Source organism: Hyaena hyaena, unplaced genomic scaffold (assembly GCF_003009895.1).
Source record: "Hyaena hyaena isolate Hyena2069 unplaced genomic scaffold, ASM300989v1 scaffold_298, whole genome shotgun sequence".
Taxonomy (NCBI): domain Eukaryota; kingdom Metazoa; phylum Chordata; class Mammalia; order Carnivora; family Hyaenidae; genus Hyaena; species Hyaena hyaena.
This window is the reverse complement of record NW_024080927.1, coordinates 1,997,226-2,009,429: the sequence shown is the minus strand read 5'-3', so window position 1 is coordinate 2,009,429 and position 12,204 is coordinate 1,997,226. Positions and strand designations below refer to the sequence as shown.

Here is a 12,204-nt window from a genome sequence, read left to right as displayed (position 1 = left end):
AAAAATCACTGTGGTAGGGTAGCTCAAAACTGGAATTGGGAATCACAAGCTTCAGGACTAAGAAGATGAGGTCCTTTGGATACATACCAATATCTTATCATCACAGATTTAAAGTTAGTACCTCAATAAATCTTTCTTGGAAAATCAGGATTTCCTAAAAAGCATAGGTTGAGCTATCCATAAAACCAAATAAATGCTGTGTAAAAATGCTGTGTAAAGGAGCACCTCAAATTTATTGATTATAGCCATGTTACAATTTGGAAGAGGCAATCAAGGAGCTACTATGCTGTCTGTAAGTCAGAGAACTAAAGGAATAGAGCAGGTTCTTTTCAAACCCAAAGCACTCAAAATAATTGACCTCACAATATACTTAGAAATGTGATGACATAAATAAATCTGTTTCATCCTAAAGTTATCTCCTATCAGAGTCACTTAGCACCATCATTATGTTCCTTATGTTTATTCAATAAATATTTACCGAGTACCTATTATATCTAAGGCACTAAGTATACTAAGGCACTACTCCCAAGAATATAGCTCTGAACTGAGGAGACAAAAATCCCTACTTTCAGAGAGCTCATATTTCACTAGGGGGCAGACACAAGAACAAAAGTAAAATATTACATTATGTTACATGACAATAAGTTATAAAGAAAAACAAAGCAGAGAAGGAGAATGAGCCCCAGAGAGAATAGGAAGAGCCCTTCAGAATAGGATGGTCTAGTAAGACCTCCTATTCTGAGAAGATATATTTGACATGTGGGGGGTGACATTTGAGAGACTAAGAGAATATTAGGGCATAAATCCCATAAGTGGGACTAGCACGTGGAAAGGCCCCGAGGTGGGAGTATGCCTGGTTTAACTGAAGGACAACAAAGCGGTCAGAGTGCTGAGAGCTGAGTAAGGGCAGAAGAAGCAAAACATCAGAAGGCCAGGCCAGATCCTGATGAGCCTTACAGGTCATTGTAAAGACTGTGGCTTTTGCTGTAATAATGATGCTGAAAAGAACAATAAATTCAGCTCAGAGCATTGGCTCACAGGGCTTTTTGAGACATAAAGTTGGCAAATTGCTTCGCCAATAGTTTTTTGACTGAATTATCACACTGAGCAATGTAGGCCCAAATAGAGTAGCTATCTCAGTCTTTGACAATATTTTAGCTTTTTAGGATTTCCACTCTGCAGAACTAATCCCATGGAAATCTATATCCTTGGACACCTTAAAAATTGGATTACTTCTTTATCTGCAAAGCAGATTCGGTCCATCTCCGTGCAACTTTGTTCTTGGATAATTTATTTGCTTTCTCTTCCCCATTATGTTTCCTATTTATATTTGGCTTGCAGGTATTTGTGAATCATTTTAAGCTTCTTGGAAGAAAATTATTATATAAATTCAATGGAACATCATTACTACACTCTTCTCTAACAATACCCTGTATTACCAATTCTGGTTCCTAACAGGACATTTATAATAGTACAGTGCTCATTTGTAACATCTTTTTCCTCCACTGTACTTAGCAATTTAAAGGAAATAAAAGAAAAAAAAAAGCACCAGAAAGTTCCAACACTTTTCAATGACTAAAACATAAAAGACCTATTAAAAACAAAAACAAACAGGGGCACCTGGGTGGCTCAGTTGGTTGAGCGTCCAACTTCCACTCAGGTCATGATGTCACAGCTTCTGAGTAGAGCCACGCATCAGGCTCTATGCTGACAGCTGAGGGCCTGGAGTCTGCTTTAGATTCTGTGTCTCCTCTCTCTCTGCCCCTCCCCTGCTTGAGCACTGTCTCTCTCTCTCTCAAAAATAAACATTAAAAACGTTTTTTTAAACAAAACCATGAGCTCCAGAAATCTCTTTAATACCATATAAAAAGTAAACTTTGGGGGCACCTGGGTGGCTCAGTTGGTTGAACATCCAACTTTGGCTCAGGTCATGATCTTATAGTTCATGAGTTCGAGCCCTGCAACGGGCTCTGTGCTGACATCTTGGAGCCTGGACCCCACTTCAGATTGCTTCTCTCTCTCTCTCTCTCTCTCTCCTCCTGCCCCTCTCCTACTCATGCTCTGTCTCTCTCAAAAATAGATAAACATTAAGGAATTTTTTTTAATGAAAAGAAAAAGGTAGATACTGATTAAGTAAACATTCTGGGGGTACCTGGGCAGCTCAGTCAGTTAAGCTTCTGGCTCTCGGTTTCAACTCAGGTCATGGTCTCACACAGTTCATGATATTGAGCCCCACGTCAGGTTCTGTGCTGACAGTATGGAGCCTGCTTGGAATTCTCTGTCTCCCTCTCTCTCAACCCCTCCCCTGCTCATGCTCGCTCTCTCTCTTTTTCTCACTCTCAAAATAAATAAATAAACATGAAAAAATTTAAGTAAACATTCTGATTTGCAAATATGCAAAAAATGAAACATAAATGAAAGAAACAAGGAATACAGAGATTTTTAGAAACTAGTAGAATATTGTATATTCTGGATCAGCCTCAGAAAATAGGATTCATCATTTTCATTCCTTTCTAGTCTGGAAAAAAATGAATCAATGATACAAAGTCTACACTGGTGTTCTGTTCATCTGTGGCATTCTTTTTTTTTTTTTTTAATGTTTTATTTATTTCTAGGAGAGAGAGAGAGAGAGAGAGAGACAGCGTGAGCAGGTGAAGGTCAAAGAGAGAGGGAGTCACAGACTGAAACAGGCTCCAGGCTCTGAGCTGGCAGTCAGCACAGAGCCCGACACAGGGCTCGAACCCACGAACCACGAGATCATGACCTAAGCGAAAGTCGGACACTTAACCGACTAAGCCACCCAGGCGCCCCTGTGGCATTCTTTGAGGTACAGAATTTTAGAGCAAAAGAAGCTTGGGCTTTTGGGTTCAAGTTCCAACTATTTCACCTACTAGCCACATAACCTTGGCAGAAGCTAATATCTGAGTCTCAGCTTCCTTATCTGTAAAATGTGAAGAATAAAGTATTGTACTTCTCTCACAAAGTTATTATGAGGACACAATGAGTTAATACATGTGAAGTGAATAGCATAAGTTTGGTATGCATTATTATATTTGAATCTCTCAATTTTACAGATGGGGAATCTAAAACCTAGAAAACTGTAATAATTATTTTGTCCCAAGTCATCCAACTACTTAGTGACAGAGCCAGAGCTAAAAGTCAAGTCCCTTGAGTCACTGTGTAGTCACTTTGTCAACTACAGTTGCTAAAGTATTGTCTCATTGGCTTTGGCCAAAACTTTAAGTATTAAGGTTTCTCTCCCTCCTCAAATAATTCATTTCAGGCCCTAACTACAAATAAAGCAAAAATGCAAAGATAGGATAGCTACATGTTGACTAATAGGTAAAGTAAGGGGCAAGCAGAGACATTGCGTAAGGAGGAATCTGTCCAGGTGGTGTTCACTGCTAGTGGCCAAATGCTAAATCACCACAGCTGCCACTGGAGGGATGAAGCCACAGGACAGTACATTCTAATCTTGATCATAACTTTATCCTACAGTCTAAGAAAATCCAGGACGACCAGCTGAGCAGAAGAGTGTGACAGTCAATGAACTGTTGAGCTCTCTTGTGCTATGCTAAGATCCTCTTGCTTTTTTGTTTTAAGAAGAAAGATTGATTTTGAGTTGGCTCTCTGAGTGACATTTATAAATAAGGAACAAGAATTGAAAAAGAAAATATGACTGTAGTCATTTACAGCAGAGGTAGCAACACTATTACTAGAAGTAATAGAAATAAACTTCAGCAAGAGGTAAATAAACCAGAAAACTGGACAATTAGACCATGCATAAGCTCTAGCACATTTTCCATCTACAATGGCATAAACCAGGAGAAAAAGAATATACTCAAATGAAAAATAAAAATAGTAATAAGTCATAATCACTTTCATCTAGTCCTTTTTATCAGACATACACAAGGAATTAGGAAATCCAGAAAGTTTCCTTGACATGGATTAATTGAGCAAAATGTAAAGAAATGTTAGATTTTCTGAAGCTCTCCGGAATTCCAGAAACCATAACAAGGTAACTATTTTTTTAAAATCATTGCTCTTGTACTTTTACATTTCCCAATGCCTACATCCCCAGTCTTACATCCCCAACCTTACAAATACCTGATGACATCTTTGGAGACAATCAAACTTAACAGGCAACCAGAGTAATTCATAGGCAGGATACATAGAATTATCCAAAATTCCTCAAAGCCAGTAGAGAAGACTCTCTTCAGATTTGTGACAATGGGTTACAGCTATCTATCAAGCAAGCTAAAGTGCAGCAAAGCACAACTTTAAGAGATATAAACTTCAGTTAAAGGGATGGCTTGGTTAACCACAGTTGAGTAAACCTGAGCTGCAGTGTAATCTGATAAGGAACAAATAGCATGAATGCTAGAAGTATAAACCATGTGTCCCCATTCCAGAGTTCTTTGAAAAAGTTAATCAAATAGTGGATAAAGAAGAACTGGTGCATATCATTAAAAAGGTTGCCTTTGTATTTTTAAAATGAAGTCTCTCATAAGAGGCTACTGAGAAAACTTAGTAGCTATTATGGATTAAAAATTGATCAACAGACAATAAACCAGGACCAACACTGACAGTGTCCAGTGATTAATACTAGGCTAGTGTACAAATTTATTAATGACCTAAAAGAAGCTTACATGAAAGTGAAGAAAGTGAAGAAAGACTAAAAATTGCCAATGATGCAAACGACCCTATAATAAAGGGTGAAAGGCCTTGTTAAATAATAGATACAATGTAATTCCCACTTCACAAAGAAACAACATTTAAAGTATATTGATAGGCTCAAAGTTAATAGTTAATAATAATTTTTTAAAAAGATTGGCAGGGTTTACCAGAGAAAAAGGGTAAAACAAGAGATGATATGATAAAGATTGGTAAAATAATGAATGGCAAAGAGAATGCCAGCTAGTCTCTGTTATATACCTTTTCCTTTCTGAATACACAGAGCTTTATGATAACGAAAGATAAAACATTTAAAATAAAAGATACATTATTTTATACAGCATATAATTAACCCATTGAACATGCTGCCACAGGACATTAATAAGACACAAAGCTTAGTATGGCTCCCAAAGGCCTCAGAGATATGAAAATATGATTCTATAGTAAAATTACTTACAGTAAAAAATGAAAATGGAACACGTACCTCATGCTTCAGGGTATTAACTAGGCAAGGTCAGGGAGGAAGTCTCCTTTCCAATTATATTCAAAATGCTTTGCAATTTCAACTTTTAAATATTCCTAATTCCATCCTACAGTTCAAATTAAATATATGGACTCTTATCCAAAAAGCCTTTTGTCATTTTTCCCAGATACATTCTTTTTACCTGTTTCTCTAAATAGCTAAGCCTTCCATTTCATCCAATTCTTCTGCTACTTCATTTATCCCAGATTCAAAATATTGCTTAAAAAAGTGATCATGAAGAACCACTAAATCATATATGTTAAAATCAATCTTTGGAAAAGAGAGTTCTATAATTTGTTAAATTTTCTCACCTTCTTTAAGTAGACAAAAAATTGAAATTCATGCAATACTTTGGTTCTGCTCATATCACAAAATTAAAATCTGAGGTAGGGTGCTGGAATAAATCATATTTAATAGCCTTTTAACTGATATCCAAGAGCTACAGCAAGAAGTGTCCTATCATAAAATGAATTTTAATCAATAAGCAACATAATTTTATGGAATAAGACACTAGAATGCCACAGTAAAAAGGTATAGCCCTTTGGGCTCTATCTTCACCAGGGGGATTGCAATTCATCTATGAAATGCTATGGACCCAGTCAGTTCATAAATTCAACACATAAAGAGTAGGCAAAATTATAGGCAAAAATCACAGCCTGAAAGCCTAAGAAACTGTGTCTGAAAAGATCTGTGGGTCAATAAAAAACAAGACGTTAAGTTAAAAATTTTTTGAAAATAAAATTATGTGTAGACAAGACCAAAGGAGGCAAGTTAACACCTTGTGTCCATTTTGTAATTCAGTTCTCTCCATTTTGGGCTTAGCTATAGGGTGCTCCACGTGGTATAAAGCCAACCGAAGCATTCAAGCGTGGCTGAATTTTAAAAGTGACACAGTGATCAGATAGGCTTCAAGGGCATTCTAGAATTTCAGGGTGCTGCTGACCATTGTAACCTCCTTAAGACTGTGTGGGTAACAGATGGTAACTAGACTTATTGTGGTGATCACTTTGTAATGCATACAGTATCAAATTATTATGTTGTACACCTGAAACTAATATAATGTTATATACCATTTTTAACTCAATAAAAAAAAAATCACCCTCCTCAGTGTTCACTTCAAATCTAAACAGGATATAAAGTATGATCCTCGTGTCAATTAAATACAAGTCCGTATATTTAATCTATCAAAAAAGAGTGTCCAGAGTACATGACTTCCAAAGAAAGGTCTTATGTGGATCTAAAATGGCAATGTAATACTGGAATTAAAAATAAGCAGGTTGATCTTCTAAAACGTGGAATTTATATATTTCTTTTTTAGAATAAAATAAGAATTTGCTTTAGAATGCCAATAAGGCAATATCTGTAAAATACGGAACAAACAGAAAACTCAACAGCAGAGAAGCTCTTGTATGGTATACGGTTTGGGAGACAAAAGAAGAAAGACGTTTCGAACAGATGGAAAGTGAAACATAATAAAGTTATCCTTACCTGCATTAATTTTCCTTCTGCTGGAGTTATTTCAGCGACACCAGCAAAAACACCTTCCAAAGTGAGATTTAGTTTTCCTGTTGGGTCCATTTTCAAGGGGATCACTCTGATAATAGCTTTCTGCTCCGCCGATCTTTCAGACTCCACCGCTGCTGCCAATACCAGTCCTGTGCGTCCAAAGCCTGCCTGCAGGGTAGCCATCAGCAGCCAGGGCCAGAGGGCAGCCAGCTGCAGCTGGTGGCCACCACTCATGCTACCAGCTGCAGCAATGCACTTCGGCCATACATACTGCTTTCACTAGCTAATACCAAATGCAGGTTCTCAGATCCAGACAAATGGAGGAAATGTGAATTTATGCTTCAGTTTCTGAAAGCCAAGTTGTAGTTTTGGCCCTTCCTTTCTCTAAAGTATATTCCCAAGAACAGGTGACATTCCTGATCCGGCAGAGAAGAAGGTGTTTTCAGCCCACTTCTGTTGCAGGGATGTTATTTTCTCCCATCTTCACTATGATTAGTAAAGTTATCACCACTTCTCTTTGGAATTTCCAACTTTGCTTGAGGCTGAATGTCACATCCTGAATTTTTATTATGTCAGATCACTTGGTGCTGGTCTTCCATATGCATCAAGTTGCTGAGCCACTAAACCCAATGTTAATGAACAAAACAAGGCAAAGTAAACAACTAAAGCCATGCATTGAAGGTGAGAATGAAAAATGCCAGCTAGGAAAATGAAGAGATGGTCCTTTTTAAGCCACAAAACTTGTCAATGCTAAAAGACTAAAGGTCACAGGAGAATTTTTTTTTAATGGAGGAGAGGGTACAATATCTCAGGCCACACCTTGAGGGATGTCCAAAGATGCTACACATGTATTCATAAAAGTTTCCACATTAAACTGTATTTTAGTGTAGCCAAAGTTCTAGACCCATTAAGTTTATAATACTTTCCATGAACTTAAGTATACTATCATTTTTAATGTTCCAGCTAAATTTGTCTATAAATTAGATGCTAATTTATGTCTTCACATATTACAGGATAATCCTGAGTATCACCGCCTTTTCCAGCTTTCAAAATTAGAAGAGTATTTGAAAAGGTTAGCTTTCCAATTCTTTTTCTCAGTTAAAACTGATATTTCTATCTTTATTTTCCTTTCTCTCTTAGGGATTCCAGCTTTTATTCTCCTGCTTGAGAATGCCAAGCACTTTGATTTCCCATGAGATGATTTTGGAAACTACTTTATTATCCAGATTTTATAATCTGTAATTTTCTAGGTTCATGAGTAAAGCAAAGGACCATTCCTAACACGTTTTCGAATTCCTTGAGGGGGTGGGGAATAAAAGATAGGGGGAGTAGGGAGGTGATTAGTCTACAGGCTCTAAGTAGAACACCCTGAAAAAGTATAAATAAGCCTGAGTAGAGTAAATCTGTGCTATTTCTAGGCACACTTGAGAATTTGGGTCTTTGTACAAACAAAATCTGAATTCTAAGATATTAAAATGTGCACCCTTAAGTAAATATAAATGCACTTCAACCTTATAAAGCCTGCCGTGTTCAGAGGTCAAGTTAAAAAGTCTTATAAAGTCTTCAGAATAAGTGCTGAAAAGCCAAGCAATTGAACATGAACCTGTTACACAGATCCTTTTCTTTTGCCGAGGCAGAGGGAGAAAAATAAGAATTTCAAAAGAAATCTGCAAACCTGTTGCCGCTGTCGGGCCCACTGGAATCCACGGGGGGTGAAACAAATTCAATTATGCTTTTATAGGTCCTGCTCAAAAAAGGTTTCAACTGCTTAACCAAGTACAGCTCATTCTTCCACCTTCTTACTCTGCAACCAAACCAAGTGCCCCACACTGTAGGTAGGTGCCGAGAAATTCCGCAGCCTGAAAAAATAATCCATGCAGGTCAAAGGCAAACATTTACTCCAGGGTTAGAGCTACTGTTCCCAAGAACTCTAAAAGCATGTATAGAGGATCCAAAATCATTTCTGAAATCTCCTTTCTAACAAAAGTTCTTTTTCTCCCCGAACAGCATATAAAATGATCAAATCTTGAGAGAGAAAAGGAGCAAAGTAGTAAATACATCAGCAACAATTCACTACCAGGAACACAGAAAATCCCAGAGGGAGAAAGCAGTATCTCTGAATCATGGATGGGCTTGGAAAGTTCGGAAAGATTCGAGTGCTTCCCTTCCAGAAAGACAATTCTGGATCAACTCCCTAGAGGAGGAAGCCTGTGGTTTGTAATTGGTGTTCTAGCTCTGACTCCCTCCCCTGGGACTGCAATCACGCTCTCTACCTGCTGACACAAAGTGAGGGTGGAGCAGCTACAGGCAACCACCCCCCATCCCGCCCCTCCTTCTCCTGGCTGGCTAGGGCAAGAGCTGGAGTGCGCACACACTTACTGAGCCAGACTTGTTCTTTTGCTCTCTCCTCTCTCAGCTAGCTCCTCTACTCCCTCTATTGAGCCACAGCCAAACTGCATCCAGTTTGATGTTAAATAACTTTCTCTGGGTAAGCACGCTACCACCAGTAAGTCAGGTTCACTCAAACAGGTATCTAAGCAGACTCTGCACCCAGGAGAACATAAATGGTGGTATAAAGAAATAAAGAGAAAAAATAATGAAAGCCCAGAACGTGAAAGAGGGAACACAGGGTTTTGCAAATATAAGTTCGAAGGGGTTTCTGCTCTTTTGGGCTTTCATGTCTATACATGGCACAAAGCCAGAATAAAGTCATCCAGTGCTGTAGTGCTTACTGCTGTCTTATGTCTACTACTCTGGCAAGAACTCTATTTTATGTACACTTTTTCTTCCGCTTTTACTTATTTAAATTCAGTAGCTCTTTTCTAAAACTGTTCCTGTATGGAGGTTTTAATCAGGGTGATGTCAGAGGTCTTGAACCTGTTATTTTCTTCGGGAGATCAGACCTATGCCCTCAATGTAAGATTGCAAGTGAATGTATGTCATAAATACAAGCAAAGGGGTAAATATATATGATTAATGAGAAGCCTGTAGACAAAAAGAAAACCAGTTTTTGGCTAATAACCACATTCATGAACTATATATAACCCTTTTAGTTACTTTCTCATTATAATGCAAAAATTTCTAATATATGTTTCTAAAATTTGAATTTTCATATTTACCAGATTATATTGGACTGTGGACAGATACTTTATTTTTGACCTATTGCCAATAACCTTTCCAAATTGTACAAATGTACAACAGTGTGAATGTGGTTAACACTACTGAACTGTACACTTTAATTTTTTAAACTGTGGTAAGAAGCATATAAGATTAAAAAATGTTTTGATTATACAAATGAAAGCATACAAATTGATCATCTGTAAAATGTGGATAACAATAATTACATTGTAGGTTGGCTGTAAAACTTAAATGACACAATGCCTCTGAAGGCAAAAAATACGGGAGCTCTCTTCACCTTCAACATTCTTTTTCTCTAGAGAAGGTTTATGGCAATAGTTTTGACATTTTAGGCCTAATAAGTGACAGAGCAGAGAAATCAGCTCTAAAATAAATTCTTTATTTTTTTAACGTGTATTTATTACTGAGAGACAGAGCATGAGTAGGGGAGGAGCTGAGAGAGGGGGAGACATAGAGTCGGAAGCAGGCTCCAGGCTCTGAGCTGTCAGCACAGAGCCCATGTGGGGCTCGAATCCAAAACCACGAGATCATGACCTGCGCTGACCTGACGCTTAATTGACTGAGTCACCCAGCCACCCCAACTCTAAAATAAATTAATTTAGCATTTTTCTTTGTTGCTTGGACCTTAAGAACACAATGCAAGTATAGACCTTTACAGCTCTTTCCAAAAGAATATATCTAATTCTTTTAGAGAGAAGTTTTAAAAATCTTCTATGGTTTTATATTTTTATTTTATATACGTTGTGTAACAGTGTAGCATAAATAATGCAAAATACACACTACTATATACTTGATATATGAAAAAATATCTTAAACAAAAAGTGACCTACTAATGGACTTTGCCTCACCTATTCCTGCTTAAAACTTACCAATGAGTTAATAAGAGGCCTAAACCTAAGAGTTAATAAACACACTTAGTTAAAAGAAGAAAGAAAATATAGATGTGGTTGCCCTCTTTTGAGGAAACTCCAAGATCTAGGAGTGATGACAATATGTATCATGAACGTGGGTATCCGCTGAGATACTCAGAATCAAACTAAACGGCCCAATGTACTTTATTTCACTGATACACTATGTTTATCAGGTCACCAGAACTGACAAACAAGGGAAATTATTCTCTGGCTTCTTCCTCAGATCATCTACCACAACGTCCACAGAGAGGTCATTAAGATGTCATTACTATGGTAATGAAATGCCCATGTCACTGATATTTCCTACCTCGTCTTACTTGTGAGAAAGATCATCCTTCAGATCTATTTTCACATCTGGATTGACTAAAGTTACTGAAGACATGAGTCCTTTCTCTAAAGAAACCGATTCCTGTAAACATGTCCAAGAATTGTCCTTACCCTTAATGGCATTTGAAAGATTCAACCTCCATTCAATTGCAAAAAAAAAAAAAAAAAAAAGAGCCCGGACATTTTTTTAAAGTAGATTCTTTGAAGAACAGAATACATTCTCTTTTAAATTTTGCTATTATTACTAGTCATAATGACTTAGGCTTCTATTGATCACCAATTACCAGTAAAAAGAAGCAAGACAACTCCAGTTGAAACACTCACTTTATTGTTGACTGATTGAAATTTATTGTACTTAAGGTGCTGAAATACTGAGGTGCTAGTCAGAAACCTAGTTAATATGCGTCAGACCCTACTGGCTAATTCACACTAAGATTTTATCTTCTGCCATTTTCCCCAAGTTAGTGATGATAGCTTTAGTTGATATTAGCAGGCATGTGAGTATAACAGGAGATCCAGCTCCTTGGTCTGTTGTAGTCACATATAAAAAAGTTTGGAAAGCTGATAAAGGCATTTCATTAATTAAGCCATGCCAAGGTTTCTGCTTGTTCCTCAAAAGATATTATCTCTTTCAACAGATACAAAGCTAAAAAGGCATATTAAGGGACGGAATGTCACCTACACAGTTTGTCAGCTTCTCAACCTGACAGAGAAAAGGCAAAGTTCCTTCATTTGGAAATTGGGTCTCCTCTTCACATACTCAGCCAAAATACACAGTCTGGCCAAAAGATGGACGAGTCTTGATAATTTGTTCATCTTTTTTAAACCTTGTTAATAAAAATGAACAAATGCCCATCACATGGACATCAACTAGTCTAATCAGATGGACCAAACAGGTCACTTTTCAGAAGCTACTTTCATATCTAAACTGAGTAACTACAGACCAATACAGAACTCATCCTTTTCTAAAACACTACTATTTCTGTTAACACGTCTATGGTTTGACATCATTGGGAAGGCACAAAGCAATTTAAGAGATGAACTGTGACACTCACAATGACTAGCATAGTATTTATGTCATTTTACTAAGTGTCTTTTCTTTTTAATTAGTTTCATATTCCTACA

The 12,204-nt window shown here is 37.3% G+C and overlaps 1 protein-coding gene across 2 annotated transcripts in view; it reads right to left on the bottom strand.

Moving 5' to 3' along the window:
- RNF43 (ring finger protein 43) overlaps positions 1-8,923 on the bottom strand; it is a 65,216-nt gene extending 56,293 nt beyond the window's left edge. Inside the window, exons 1-2 of one of the 2 annotated variants that reach the window (XM_039247347.1) lie at positions 8,379-8,923; positions 6,686-7,323 (exon numbers count right to left, since the gene is read on the bottom strand). In XM_039247347.1, the coding sequence (XP_039103278.1) occupies positions 6,686-6,937 (252 nt within the window). In that variant the 5' untranslated portion in view covers positions 6,938-7,323; positions 8,379-8,923. Of the gene's footprint in view, positions 1-6,685 lie in introns of both variants that reach the window. The other variant, XM_039247349.1, reaches the window with a different exon arrangement.
- Positions 8,924-12,204: the final 3,281 nt, after the last annotated feature.